The sequence below is a fragment of the Barbus barbus genome (genome assembly GCF_936440315.1).
Source record: "Barbus barbus genome assembly, chromosome: 2".
Classification (NCBI taxonomy): Eukaryota; Metazoa; Chordata; class Actinopteri; order Cypriniformes; family Cyprinidae; genus Barbus; species Barbus barbus.
Window position 1 is genome coordinate 23,974,492 of NC_136730.1, and position 15,237 is coordinate 23,989,728.

The 15,237-nt window shown below is 39.8% G+C and overlaps 1 protein-coding gene across 3 annotated transcripts; it reads left to right on the top strand.

The window, feature by feature from the left end:
• The first annotated feature begins 857 nt into the window (after positions 1-857).
• On the top strand, positions 858-14,054 carry LOC306880244 (uncharacterized protein KIAA0232-like). 3 transcript variants are annotated; one of them, XM_079433648.1, is made up of 9 exons: positions 858-1,141; positions 4,768-4,816; positions 5,153-5,316; positions 5,786-5,926; positions 6,758-6,827; positions 6,940-7,027; positions 8,023-11,347; positions 11,583-11,691; positions 11,867-14,054. In XM_079433648.1, exons 2-9 carry the CDS (start codon positions 4,807-4,809, stop codon positions 11,881-11,883), a joined length of 3,924 nt encoding a protein of 1,307 aa, XP_079289774.1. In that variant the 5' UTR covers positions 858-1,141; positions 4,768-4,806; the 3' UTR covers positions 11,884-14,054. The 3 variants fall into 3 exon arrangements, with proteins under 3 accessions (XP_079289774.1, XP_079289773.1, XP_079289772.1); XM_079433647.1 differs by lacking the exons at positions 858-1,141; positions 4,768-4,816 and having other exon boundaries at positions 4,957-5,316; XM_079433646.1 differs by lacking the exons at positions 858-1,141; positions 4,768-4,816; positions 11,867-14,054 and having other exon boundaries at positions 4,957-5,316; positions 11,583-11,843.
• Positions 14,055-15,237: the final 1,183 nt, after the last annotated feature.

Here is a 15,237-nt window from a genome sequence, read left to right on the forward strand (position 1 = left end):
TAGCCTATACGGTTGTATTGTATTTGTTTTATTAGTATTCTGAGAATAGACATATGATCGTCTTTCCTCACCCGAATTGCTCCACAACTTGTAACAATCTAAATCAACATCTGGAGGTGATAAATACACTCTTAAAAATAAAGGTGCTTCACGATGCCATAGAAGAACCTTTTTGTCTATAAATGGTTCCATAAATTCAAGTTTATTTGTATAGCGCTTTTTACATACAATCGTTGCAAAGCAGCTCTACAGGAAATTAAGTTTCCACAATATATTTATATATTGCAGAACCTTAATATATTTAACTTATGGCAAAATGAGGTGTTTCTGTATGTTGTCTGAGCGTTGGCATCCTCCGAGGTCCTCAGACGCCAGCGCTTTGAAATCGATGTATTTTGTACAGAGCGGAGGAAAGCTTGTAACTTAGCTTGTTTACTACATCACTACGAATGAAAAGAGGCGTTTGTGTAGTAAAACATTTTCCTCGTGAGTTATTGATCTGGAAAAGTCGGAATTTGTGAATATCTCGCCAACTTTACCGAACTATTGCGGTGTGAGGATGTTGGCAATATGACTAAATAAGGGATGATATTACGTAATTTATTTTGTTCACTTTGACGCAAGTTAAATATATTCGTACATCTAGTACCAACATCAGAATGGTGTTTTTTTATTTTATTATTTTATGTTAACAAATAAAAAAAAATACTCCCAAATCTAGCAATCGTTGCTGTATGTAATAAACAACTTAATTATGTAAGATTTCCCGCGACTGTATTAACTCGGTCGCTCTGATGCAAGCTCTCGCGGAGGGATATCAGCCATGGCGACACATTTGGTAATCTGTCTTGTTGCCTGGAGATAAATAAAATGGAGTCGGAAATCGCCTTAAAATCTTTCCCTCTGTCAGCCATGTTGGCTCAAAGCGAACTGTCATATGATGTTTAGAGACATATGATGCGGGCCAACCTTGATCCTTGATGTCGTCAGCTGCGTCCTAACCCGAGTTAAGGACGTAACAGACTTTACCCCGCGCCTGATATCTGTGACGCTGTTGCGGCGGACCGTCAGAGCGGCAGCTCGGGAGAGAAGTCATCGCTTCTCCTGCTGCTATTTAGCACACTGCGTAGGGTTACAGCAGGTAAGATTATTGTATCATGTTAAACGGATTTTCGATATGTTGCGCGTTATACTTGTTAGTAATGCTCCCCAGGTCTGATTTGAATCGAAAGCTAATGTTTTAGGCCGTCTTGTCAAGTATTACAAACGCCTGTATGAAGGCAAATCAGCCGCGCCTCCTCCCCGGTTTAACGTAGCTACAACGGTGCACTAGCATAGCTTAGCGCTACCTCGTACTGTTTGGATAATTAACGCCCATTTTCCTGTTTAGACATGTTTGCTTTTGAATTTATAGCACGAGGCACGCGTATAGACCGTTTTATAGCGGTTGTTGAGAAGAAAAAACATTTACGTTGCCTGTAGTTTTCGAAGAAGTGATAAACCGGGACTAGCGTTACCCTCTGTGTCGTAAAATGGTGTCCGAGTTAGCCAGGCAACAACACACTGGATGAGCGGTCATCTGTTTACATTTCGACTGCGACAAAATGGCACTTTAGAGACCAATAATGTTTATTGTGCGCACTGAGTAAAGCTAAATAACATGCGTTTCATAACATGACAATGAGGCTTATTACGCTTTGTAGGGGAATCGCTTCTCACGAATAATTTTGTAACTTAGTCTGGATATGGAGCAGAGCGGCTGCTCTACTTTGTGCATAACTATTGCATTTTGCACTTTTCTCAGTATATTTGAGCCGAACAGCATTAATGTTAGCTGAATCATGCTGAGTAAGGGAAAGTGGTTCGTCTGCTGCGCGCATAGACAGACAGTGGCCTGTGGAGAGCAATGTTTATTGAAACAAACGGTCTTTATTATTCATCATTTCATTATTGTGTCGTTCGGCCCGATGATAGAAAGTGATAAACTTCGTGACTTCAGTAATCGGGTTTCTGATCATTGGCTTGTGTCAGGTGATAGTTAGCTCGTAGCTAATCAGCTGGACTCCTGTCATTGGCAAACAATGCGAACTATTTTGATGATGTTAACATTTTTAGCAGCAGACATCGGGGGCGGTTTCGTCTTCAGGTGGTCGTTTAATACAGGACTACATCTTTTTGTAAGGCTTGTATTCTAACGTGATTAACTTAAGCCATGTGACGGGGCAAACGTCAAGGGCATAGTAAATTCACACACTATTTTTTCCAATACTAGTGTTTCCTACGCAAGTTTACAATAAGTTACGAATCCAAACGAAAGAAAAGTGCATGATCTTAATTAATTCTGCAGTATATATTGGTGTGCAATATTGTCGTTTTAAAGAGGTACTTTTATAACTTCTGCGCCCATTTCAGCGGATTAAAGTCATTATGAGAGAGAAATGTGAAGGCCTTGATGAAAGATCAACTAAAGTATGTTTCTGGTCAGTGACAGTACATGAAAGCGCTGTTCAGTACACTCTGCATTCACTGTATATGACGACAGAAGATGGGCGTGGCAGACTTCTGCTGGACCTACAAACATGTCTCGTCTACTCCAATAGGACAAACTGCTCATGTCAGACAGGGAGAAAGGGTTTTTTAAAACTTCCCGTTGTTTCTTTTTATATGTTCAGCAGTAACATCCAAGCTTGATTTTCTGCATTTGGGAACAAAAAAAAAATGGTGCTTGGGATTTTGGTAGGCATGTAGAATTTGCCTTATTCATTGAAAGCTGCCCTTAGGAAACACGCATGTCTGTGTACTTACTGTTTAGACGTTATAAACATGGGGGAAGTCGTGGCCTAATGGTTAGAGAGTCGGACTCGTAACCGAAAGGTTGCGAGTTCGAGCCCCCGGCCGGCAGGAATTGTAGGTGGGGGGAGGGAACGTCCAGCGCTCTCTCCACCCTCAATACCACGACTGAGGTGCCCTTGAGCAAGGCACCGAACCCCCAATTGCTCCCCGGGCGCCGCAGCATGGCTGCCCACTGCTCCGGGTGTGTGTTCACGGTGTGTGTGTGTGTGTGGATTTGTTCACTACTCACTGCTGTGTGTGTGCACTTGGATGGGTTAAAGGCAGAGCACCAATTTCGAGTATGGGTCACCATACTTGACAATACATCACGACTTTACTTTACTTTATTGTTTAACGTTGATTTATAAGGCATATTAGCATTTGATCATTGTCACGAAACGCTCCCTTTAGTGTCATGACATGTAGGACCTGTTTCTTTGAAATTATATTTGAAGCTCATGCATTGTCTTGCATAAGAACTGCAGAAACAAGTTATAATTATGGTAGCATTCCAGGCATGCTCATACGTTGGGCAATGTCAAAAGGGTTCATCTAGAAATTGTCATCGTCTTATGCTTATGTTGTTGATTCTTTATTTGAAGACGAAAAGAACTAGAGGTGTTGATCCATGAGAGCCTGTTACTTCTGTCTTGCAGTTTCCTCTTTCTGGTCTCATTAAAAATTATTGGTACATCTTCACGGTAAACACCTAAAAGAAGTGTTGTAATGTTGACGTTAATTGTGAGCTCAGGTTCAATCTTTTGTCTTGCTGTCCCCTTTGAGGAAATATTTTCTATAGGAGATACTTTGTAGATACTTTATTATATGGAACATTTAGTTAGTTTTTAAAGACATGAATCAGAAGACAAACATATTCAGTAATAGAAGGATAAAATGAGATTCACATAATATGATTAACAAACAGAACTCTCCTCGTTGTTCGTTTGTAGAATCGCATGCATTTATTTGGGGGCCACTTGTGGTTTGAACACTTAAGGTGTGACTGTGTTCAGAATATAACAGCCTCTCATACCTTTCTGCTTAATTCTGATTGGATTTGATTCCAACTGCTTTTAATTCTACATTCATACCAAACCATAGTAAGCCTCACCTTAAAAACTATGCTGACTAATCCTGAACCATTGTTGCTGGAGCACTTGTAATAGTTGTACAAGGTGCCAGGAGCTGGAATACAAACTTACTTTTTAAACCAAATCTTGTGTGTGCTACAGATTACATTACTTGTCAGACCTAGATGATTTGACAAATGATCTTAACCATCGGTAAGGACACAGTTGTTGCAAGATAAATTTAATCTTTTGATAATTAGTGTACATACTTGTTAGGTCATACTAGTGTTTTACTGAGTCTTATTTTTATTAGCAAACCTCTGTTTGTTTGTTTTTTGTTGTTGTTTTTTCCCCTCCTGATTTCATGTTTTGGATGTAGCCTTCAGTGGCATACAGGACACTTTTGGTGAGAGTTACTAGAATGAAACGTTTTTAAAAAATGTGCTTTTAAAAAAAATCACTTTTGTTAAATGTCTCAATATCCACACATTACTTATCTTTTTTTTTTTTTAATTATTTGTATTTTCCTTAATTCTTCGGGACACTTTATTTCAGTGTACTTTCATAAACGAGATTATGCCTGCCTTTAGCTTTAGTTTGAAAGCACTTTAAAATGCTTCAGACCACTTTGACTAATTATTTCAAGGTCTTGTCTTCATCAGTTGTGTGGTCTAAATTGGTTTGTGGGGTTTTGAGCCAGTTGCCAGTTGAAGTGCCAACCAATCCTTGGTTTGCAGTGATGATTGTTGAAGGTCTTTCCGCTTATCTTTAAAGGTTATGGATTATCAAGACTTTCAGCTGCAATTGCTCTAGGGCAAAAACAAAAAAACTAAATGCTTGTTGTTTTTCTTTCTTTTTTTCTCAGGTTGAGCCTGGAACCAGCTGTCCTCCAAGATGAATCCTTATGAATGAAAGTGAGCCTGTTCAGTAAGCTGTTAGCTTCCAGTAGTCAAAGCCATGCCTGAAGATTAGAGCCTCCTCTTGCTTACAGCAATATACGACTATACAGAAGATTCTACATGACTCTTCATGTAGACCTTCCTGTGTTTGTCTTGCTGGATTGAGTCCTTCCTCCCCTACTATAATATCAGCTCTGTCCCTTTCATACCGCTCCCTCTTGCACTTTCATGGCCGATTGGGAACATGTATCTGTATTTGAGAATGGCACCAACCTAGTCTCATGCGTCCAATGAGTGGAGAGTCAGACGGCCCTGTTCCTGAAAGAGTCTCACGGGCCTTCTCTTTGTCAGGCCCTGTGTCCTCCTCAGAGATGTCCTCACTGCAGTCACTGGGGCCAGTGCAGAGCTGGCTGGGTCAGGAGCTGGAGAAATGTGGCATAGATGCCATGATCTACACCCGCTATGTCCTTAGCCTGCTACTGCACGACAGCTATGACTATGATCTGCAGGACCAGGTATAGTTAAATGTTTCAGCACATCTGGAAAACCTATTGTTATAAGTGACTTTGTTCCTGTACAAATCTAACAAAACTTTAAGGAGTAGTTCACACAAAACTGTGTTCTATGTCATAAGTCATACGAAACATTTGTTTTTAATGTAAACCAACTTTACTGATTCTTAAAGAAAAAAAGTGTCTTTCATGTTAGGTTCGATCAATTAAAACAGAAGCATTTAGGTAATATATTTTGTGTTTAATAGTAATTCAGGTCTCTCAGTATTCATTGTATTCCATTCTGTAGTTACTAACATTTATTTGCTTCGTTTTGCACAATATGGTAGACTAAAGCAACAGGTTTCAAGTAGTGTTCTTTTATCTTGAAAGTAGTTTATTTGGCTGTAATTGCATCTTAGCAGACATATTTTGTACACAGTTTCTCTGCGTTTATACTAAAGAAGCAACACCTGGTCCTCCTTGTGCGCAGGAAAATGACATCTTCCTTGGTTGGGAGAAGGGAACAGCGAAGAAATGGGGGAAGAGCAAGAGGAAGGGAGGGACTGACCTTAGTCTTGAAGAGATGAAGAAACAAGCGGCTGTGCAATGTTTGCGTTCAGCATCAGATGAAGTAAGACCTTTGTCTAAAGCTAAAGTTTTTAAATCTGTGTATTATATAATTTGTTTTTTTCCCCCACAACCATTTTCACTGCTAAACGGGGAAGTCGTGGCCTAATGGTTAGAGAGTCGGACTTGTAATCCGAAGGTTGCGGGTTCGAGTCTCCGGCCGGCAGGAATTGTAGGTGGGGGGAGTGAATGTCCAGCGCTCTCTCCACCCTCAATACCACGACTGAGGTGCCCTTGAGCAAGGCACCGAACCCCCAACTGCTCCCCGGGCGCTGCAGCATAAAATGGCTGCCCACTGCTCCGGGTGTGTGTTCACGGTGTGTGTGTGTGTTCACTGCTGTGTGTGTGCACATTGGATGGGTTAAATGCAGAGCACAAATTCCGAGTATGGGTCACCATACTTGGCTGAATGTCACTTCACTTCATAAATTGCAATTGGTGTACTTTTGTGAGTGAGTTTGTTGTGGAATTAGAGCAAAAATTGAAAAATAGAACTTGAGTAATGTGGCTACATCTCAGATCCATGTTTTTTTTTTGTGTGTAAATTGATATGCTTTTCTTTTGCCTCAGAGCCATTTACAGTTATTATGCTTATTTCTGTCAAAAAAGAAATCATCAGTACTTGTTCAGATGTACTCGGCTGACGTTTTATATGGTTACTGTTTTAATCTTGTGTATAGTTGATGCCTTTTAATCAAAGGGAGTTAAAATTTAATATTTAATATTGTTTTTGAAGAAAACAGTTCATTCTTGTTGCAGTGATGGAGCTATAATTCTATTTTCTGTTTAATTTTCACCCAAAATTGCAAGTTAAATGACTCTTGTTCCCTTTCAGAATTCTGGAATTGAAAGCTTGGTCGAAGAGCTATGCTCTAAGCTCAAGGATATTCAAAACAAACAGAAAGGTTTGCATATTTTCTGTGTTATGCAGGTTGAGCAAAAATTGCATTGTCTTGCAGCTGTAACAGTTTTATGGAAATACTTCAATTATATTGCTTTGCTATTATTGTCTTACAGAAAAAGAAAAGCAAGCAAATAAAAAATGTGATGTATCTCAGTCTCCTGAACCAGATGAATCATTTTCTTCTAAGGACCAGGTTGAGATGTAAGTAGATAAACCAATGTGGATTGTTGTACAGGTAGGGTTATGATCTCTATGTAATTAATTAGAGCAACGAGACTCTTATTGTAATGTGGCTTTTATTAAACCGGAAACGCCTATGATTAAATAGTCGTGCTGCATGCCGCAAAGTAAAGTCCTGCTAGGGCTGGACAATACAGCAAAAAATATTCTCTCAATAATTTTTCCATTTCATAAAAGATTATTTCATTTATCCCATTAATGTTCATTTACCATTATTGAGAAAGTGCTTTCCACATGTTTTTAAACCTTGAAAATGAACGTAAACAACAAAAATGGTGTCTAATATAATGACTTAATAAAACTTAAAAAATGTAATCAATCTTTTGAAATGTAATCAAATTAAAATATAACAGTTAGTTTACAACAAAACACAACTTTTATTTTTTGTCAAATAAAATGCTACACAAGATGTGCTGACATCTCAGAGCAGCTCTGGAGATGAAGTTCATGTTTATGTCCTTATATATTGAGACGCAGATGCTGAAAACACTGAGCGTCACGTGTTTGAGTTTGTATAGTAGACGAAACCGTGCCAATCATTCAAAGGGACACTAGCTAATACCTGCATACTTATTAGCTACATGCTCGGACTGGCTGTTCTCATGCTTATTTCTGTTGTGTGATAGGCTGTTAGATATTAAGTAAAAATGTCCTGAGCTTATCATCATTATCAACATAAATTTGATCATGATTTCATTATGATATTATCATCCAGCCCTAGTTCTTGCCTAACATAATTAACAGAGATGAGAAAAAATGCACCAATTTTTGTGCTTGTTATTTGGGTGCAGCAAAGATACAATAGCAACTTGTATTATCTCAAATAGTAACTTGAGGATGACCTTATGCTGTATTTGCATAAGGTCTAATCTTCATATTATTTACACTATGATTATTACTATAATTGTTATTGTTGTTGATGTTTTTACTATAATGCGGTTGTTTTTGCTCCTTAGGTACTATGAAGCTTTCCCACCTCTCTCAGAAAAATCTGTTTGTCTCCAAGAAATTATGACCGTGTGGAACAAAGCTAAAGCCTGCACATATTCCAGCTCATCATCATCTGCTGTCCCTCAAACAAGCACAGACACATCCTCTCCAAAAGACTGCACCAGCGAAGGTGAAGCTTTTAAAGACCGAACAGTTGATGCACCCAGTTCCACCACCATAATCAGCGAGAGGGCCCAGCAGCGACGCACTAAGAGGGAGAAGGAAAATCGATTCCATGGAAGCGCAACAGGGGTGACTGACGATCAGGTTCCTCCTCATAGTAAGCGGCAGGCGAGACACCGGTCTGAGGGGAGGTTCCGTCCCAGATCGTGGTCCTCTGGTTCTAGTGAGGCTGGCTCAAGCTCCAGTGGTAACCAGGGTGACCAGACCCCTAGTTGCAAAGCAGTCCGCGTAAGACACAAGTCTCGAGAGGTCAGCAGCAGAAACAAAAGAGGCCGCGGTGGACAGGTCAAACTGGCCCTTAAAGTCATCGACAAAGAAAAGCGTAAAAATGCACGAGGCAACATCAGTACCACTGGAGGCCCATCTAAACAACAACATCACTACATGAAAAAAGGCAAACGACCTCTGAGGGAGATCCGCAAAGATGCTAATCTGGTTGAGGCACAGGAGTCAGGAGGAGAGACCAAAAGAAAGGAATATATGGAGGAGCCACTTTGGTACACAGAGCCCATCTCGGAGTACTTTGTCCCTCTTAGTAGAAGTAAATTGGAGACAAAGTATCGGAGTAAAGAAGACTCTTCCAATGATTTAGCTATGTCCATTGACATGGACTGTCTGTCGGAGAGAATTCAAGGAATCTGCATTGCAAATTCTTGTTTTCAAAGGGCATACCTTGCAGCAGGCACTTTTGTGGATGGCCACTTCATTGAAGTGCCTGGCGAAGGTGATGAAGAGGCTCCTGAACTGAATGGGATTCCAAGCTGCCCTCCTCCTGAAGATGGTCAAAATTTAGATGAAGAGCATCTGTCTGAATTCACTCACTTCTATGAAGTTGATCTTTATCAATCCATATTGGATCCTAGTGCCTCAGATGCGGTACAAGAAAGCCGAATCCTGAACATGATTCGGCAGAAGAGCATTGAGCGAAAACACTTTGAAGCAGGATGTGTAGTTTTAGATGGCCTTGAGCTGCAAGGGGAAAGTGCAATAAGGGTTGATTCTCTGGGAGCCTCTGAAGCAGATGTTTCTATCACACAAGATATGGAAAATATTGCCCAAGTCTGGGAGTGCTGTTCATCATCGAGCTTGGAAGATTTGGAAGGGGAAAGCTGTCTGGGTGACTCTCCAGTCAGGCTCTCCCCAGTGTTGGACAGTGTTCCGTTTAACTTTAGCAAACTGTCTGGAGCTTTTGTAGGGCCTCCTCTCCAAGAAGCCAGCAGTAGCATCTCTGCCCTAAACTCCTGTTTTCCGCTTTTTGAGTTGCAGTACGATAGCCCTTCCTTTTCTTTTTCCTGCGACTCGCACACGGAGGGACAGGACAACGTAGATTCAAGTAGCTGTTTAGATCCACAAGGAAACAAACAATCCCGTTTGCTAATTTGGACCAAAAACAGTGCCTTTGATGAAACAGAACACTGCTCTAACTTATCAACGAGGACCTGCAGTCCTTGGTCCCACTCAGAGGAGACACGGTCAGATAGTGAACAGATCAATGCTCCAGCAGATGAATCTGCTCATTTTGGCAGTGAAGAGGTCAGCTGTATCTCCCTTATCCCACCTTTATGCCTAGAAGAAGAGCTTTTAGATTTTTTTCAAGAGAACTCCAGTCACCAGAAGGAAGAAACGAGTGTAGGCATAGAGTCCAACCAGCCCTTCAATAAGAAATCAAAACTGGAGTCTGTTTGTGGCATAGCATTAGAGCAGGATGACAGTAAACTCTATAATGCTGTTGTGTTTTCAGATGTCCCAAATCAACAAAGTAATGATTACACCTCAGGGATTATAAAAGACATTTGGATGGCTATTGGAGACAGAGACTGTGTCTTAACACTCGGGGTAAAGAATACGGGAGAGCATTTGTTTCCAGAGGAGGCTACCGGCTACCAATGCAGCTGTATTGACAAGGATGTAAAAGGTGAAATTACTCAAAAGAAAGCTGTGCAGTGTTCTGAGTATCATCTTTGGGATGAGCAGGAGGAGGACGAGGGACTTCCTAAAAACAAGCTCTCTAAAATAAATGATGGGGATTACACGACGCCGGCCAAGCCCTGGAATTGTAATTCACAGGACAGCACCTCCTTTATCCTCGGTGGGGTTTATGGAGAACTGAAGAGTCTAAGCGGCGACAGAGAATGGGCTATGATTCCACCTGGTGATGCTTGTGGCAGTTTGTTGCAGTGTGCAGCAGCCACATCTTCTGACATGGTAACCATTGCCGGGGCGGATGTGTTCATGAACACAAGCAGTTGCTTTGCTCCTGGCCACAAGCCATTGTGGAGGCCTCTTGTGTCCCTTGGTCAAAATGAGCAGGCTACCAAGGGACCAGGAGATGGTTTGAATAAAGGATTTTCTGTTGTCTTCCATGAAGATTTACTGGGATCATGCGGAGGCTTCTGTGGTGAAGAGTCAGGACTGGATTACCCGTTTTCATCCTTTGATTTGAACAACCCTTTTTCCCAGGTCCTGCATGTGGAATGCTCCTTTGAGCCAGAGGATATGGCCTCTTTCAGCCCGGGATTCAAGCCAAAATCCATATTATGCTCAGACAATGAGCCCTTTTGCCCTTGGTTATATGGCATCAACCGGACTCAGTATCGGGCTGTTCGAATTTCCCCAAGGACTCATTTCCGGCCAATATCTGCCTCTGAACTTTCTCCAGGTGGTTGCAGTGAGTCAGATGTAGAGTCTGAGAAAGAGGAAGCAAGTCTTCCAGTTGGTCAAGCAGACCCCTTTGATGACCCACAGGCTGACCTCAAGCCTCTCGAGGAGGACGCAGAGTGCGAGGGCCCTTACTACGGAAAATCGGAGTTGGAGTCTGGGAAGTTCCTACCCAGATTAAAGAAGTCTGGCATGGAGAAGAGTGCCCAGACGTCGCTCGATTCGCAGGAGGGTGGGAGCACCCTTCTGCCGATTACTGAACAAGAGATTTGCGTACTTTGTGAGACGGCAGCGGTTTCGGTGCCATGTTCTCATGTGCAGTCCTCTTTTCTTCAGCAAGAGGAATCTTGCAGGGAGACCGAGTCAGCAAGAGTGCAGCAAGAGTGCGCTGCAACTGATCAGAGTCCAAAAAGTGAGAAGTCGCTTGATGTTGCTCAAGATATGCATGAGGTAAGTGACTGCAGAGCCAGTCTTTTCTCTAACTGTTATCTAGCCTTCAGAGAAACTCGTATGGAAAATTGTACGATATATTAGCATGGTTTTTTTTTGGTTGATACTGCACTTGAATGCACTGAATTCATATATGCCATGACAATACTTGATATTCTTTAATGATCTACTTTTTACCTTTCAAAAGAAAAAAAAAATGCTCTCATTGATTGACCCTCTTTTGTCTCTTAAACAGTTTCCGCTGTTGAATTTTGGAGAACAGTGCTTTACTAATATGCAGCAAGAAGAGTGCTGGTGGCAAAGTACTCTATGTTCTCCTTTATTTCCAGGTTCTCAGTGTGGAGGTAAGAAGAGTACAATATTTAGCAGTATTAGATGATGGGGAATTCGGTTGTACTCTGCTTTGATGATAATCATGGGAATAATCATGATGAATCTTACTGTCAAATAATAGACACTACATTGAATGGAAAAGGGAGTTTGTGTGTAAGTTTGCTTACAGTTTTCCTTTGCTTCTAGGAAGCAGTAATGTATGATTCTTCTGCTGAGCGTGGAGGCATACCAATGCTAATTTCCTCCTATCACTTTCAACCAAAACCCAGAGGAGGGATAGAAGGACCCTTACAAGAACAGTGAGCCCAGGGCCTGCAGTGGGCTCTGTCTTAACCGCGCTGTCCTAAGCCCTGTTATTCCTCAGTCAATTCATCTAAAACGGCGTATCACCAAAATGAAAGCATAAAGAGAGGAAAACATGGCAATAGGTTGAACGTACAGTTAGATGATTCTGGTCAACAAAATTTATTATAGACTTGTTTTCAGTCTGTTAATTCCAAGGTTGATCAATTTTGAAAAGAATAAAAAAGGCATAGTTAAGCATTAAGATTGTTCTTTAATTTACCCCTTATAGATTTTAGCTTCACTTTTATGTTTGGTCTAGGATACACTATAACTGTGGTCCTACTGATTGTGCATGTGCTTGTGAACCTAGTCTCAGTCCTTCTAATAGTCTAAGTTTCTGTGACCGAACTATGAATACTCAGAAGTCAGGTTGAAAGCACTACGATTGCGACACCCCCTTCCCTAACCAGATAATTTAGCGTTTTGCTTCTTTTTCCCTTTTAAATGACTTGTAGAGGATAGAGATGTGTGAGGTTTGGTGTGTTGAAAGAAAAGTTGCTTTTGCCCCAATCCCCCCCTCCAACTTTTGTTGTTAAATCAATTATTGGTTTATATCCTCCTTTAGTTCAATGCTACTTTGAAAGCATTTTAAAGATATAAAGCAGGGTAATATGTTGAAGGCGTAATAATACAATAAGCAAAAAAAAAACAATTAAAACCGCTAAAACAGAAAGCTCAGTGAAGAAATAACCCCCTTGTCCTTGAAATTCGCAGTTGCTTTCTTTGCTCGAGTTTCCCTTTTATTGATTTGCCAAGTCAACTTTCATAAAAGTACATTTTGGAGAGGGTTGTTGTTTCAAAGGACAGTTTACATTTTCCTGAATACAAGTGTAGCAAAATATCTGGAAAACGTGAAATATAAATGCTGCAGATAAAGGGTACAAGGAAATGAAAAATTTAGGGTAGGGTAGGGTAGGGTAGGGTGGGGTGGGGGGGTAGGTATCTGAATATTTTGACCCAACTATACTATTTCATGTTAGTTGTTTCTAATTTAAAACTACAATTTACACCATACAGTGTATCGTTTCTATCAGTTGCAGTTTGATATTGTAGACATAATTTTATGTATTGTTTAAGTTTAGTGTAAAATTTACGTATTTCAGTAAATTCTTCCCCTTCGTTACACAGCAAAATTGTGACTACTGACGATTTGTAATATGGCTTCATTGTTTTTATTTTATTTTTTACATGAAAAGAATTTAGTGATTCCAGTAATGGCAGTTGATTGCTTGAAGGTTGATTCTTTTCATGTACTTTTCCTTCTACTTGTTTCAGAAATATGTGGCGGTTTCATTGTGTGCTGATGCATCATACTGAAGAGGGGCGTATAAAAGCAATATAGTATTTTGGCACACCATAACTCTACAACCTTACAATATTAATATATGTTTGTGTTAAAAAAAATATACAAAGGGTTTATTTGTGACATATGTCCCAACACTGCAAAGGGCCCAAATTACTTTTCCTACCAAGTTTGATAAGTTGCTTGCCTATATAATTTATTTTGTGGCTGTGGAGTGAGAGGTGGTAGGGATATGGTGTTCATAATGCAAAATCCAGTTCATCATAAATTTTATTTTTGCTCTAATACCATCTTATCCATTCACTTTCATCTTCGCTCAAATGGATGTGTAGCTTGCCATCTGCTAGCTTGAATCTAACCAGGATGGGTATTTTACCCCATTTCATTCAGCTTTGTTTTGTTAGAGATTCGCATGAGAAATTACTACATGTATGCTACATCAGCAGAGAGTAAATTGCTACGATGTGTTTAGCGACATTTGCTTTTAGAGCACCCTCGATGCTTTTTTTTTTTTTTTTTTAAATGTGTGCATTCTTTTTCTGTACCAGTGTGGGGAAACTGGTTTTAAAGCATTACTTGTTAAATGTTTGTAAGGGGCAATTTAAATGTGGCAATGTAATAGAAAATGATATCGCCCCATTCATCATTGACCAACATAAAAGTTTGAAAATTCCTTAATTGGGCACAAGGATTTAATTGTCTAAACTTTCTTTGGCATCAAATGTCAAATAAAAAAAATTAAAAAAAGGAAGGAAGAAAGAAATAGAAAAAAATAATTTAAATATACTTATTCCCCTTTGCAAGTGAGTGTGTATTTTGTTGACTGCAGTCTTTACTGTAAGATCTATAAGAGTATTTTTGTATTGGTGCTAATATTCATACACTACGGCAAAGATGTAATCTTCAAATGTAAGAAAAAATTACCACACAGTTAGTCTTTCTAAAAAAGTTTGTGCTTATTTTAACAAACAGTTTGGGCCTTGTTCTTGAGACAAGGTGAAGACCTAAAGTTTGTTAAAGTGTGTGATCCAGGACCGTAGACCATAACCTTGGAGAGATGATTTTGTATGACCCAGTTTGAAACTGCTTGTGTGCGTTTCCCCACATTATTTGCTCATTGTGGTTGTGGGAGTTTGATTGTTTTACAAAGATCATAAATGAAATGTATAGTGCTAGAAAGCGAGTGTGACGGCACAGTTATTTTACTGTATGCTATAACTGGGTACAGCAGTGTGTATACACTCCTTTATTGGATTTGTATTTAGTTGACATAACATGTTACAATTTAATTTTTCCAGTTCAAAATACTGTCAGATTCTGAAATTCAATTACACATTGTTTGCATCACTTTCTCTAATCAATACCTAAGTTAATCCTGGTTCTGTCAAGCACTTTGAGTTAAATATTGCCGTCCTCCAAAATTGTTACTTGCATTAGTTGGGTTTATGATAAGATTAAGAAACTTGTTTATGGTGGGTGGGTGACAGAGGACAAAAGCATTTTAGATTGAGAAAATGCATAAGTGTTTGACAGCCAAATATAACAACATAGACTGATTATTTACTGTTAAAACAGATTTGACATGGTTCCTCTCTTACTTTGAAGAGACTCATTTTAAAACAAAATAAGTGACAACTTATTTTTTTTTTTTTTTGTATTTTTCAAGTCTAGCTCTGAGTGCGATGTGGTATGGTTTCTGAAGAGCTCATGTCTGTGGGAAACTGAAAATTGCATTATTTGCTCTTTTTTTTTTTTCTTTCAAAGGTTTTTGTTTAGTCGGTACATTTGAAGAGGTTGACTTTCAAGTTCTTAAAGGTTTAAGTTTTGATTGCAATGTTGTATAACTTTTAATACAGAACTCTCTCAGTTTGCAACAGCTGCTTAATTGAAGCCCAAACCTGTATTTTTC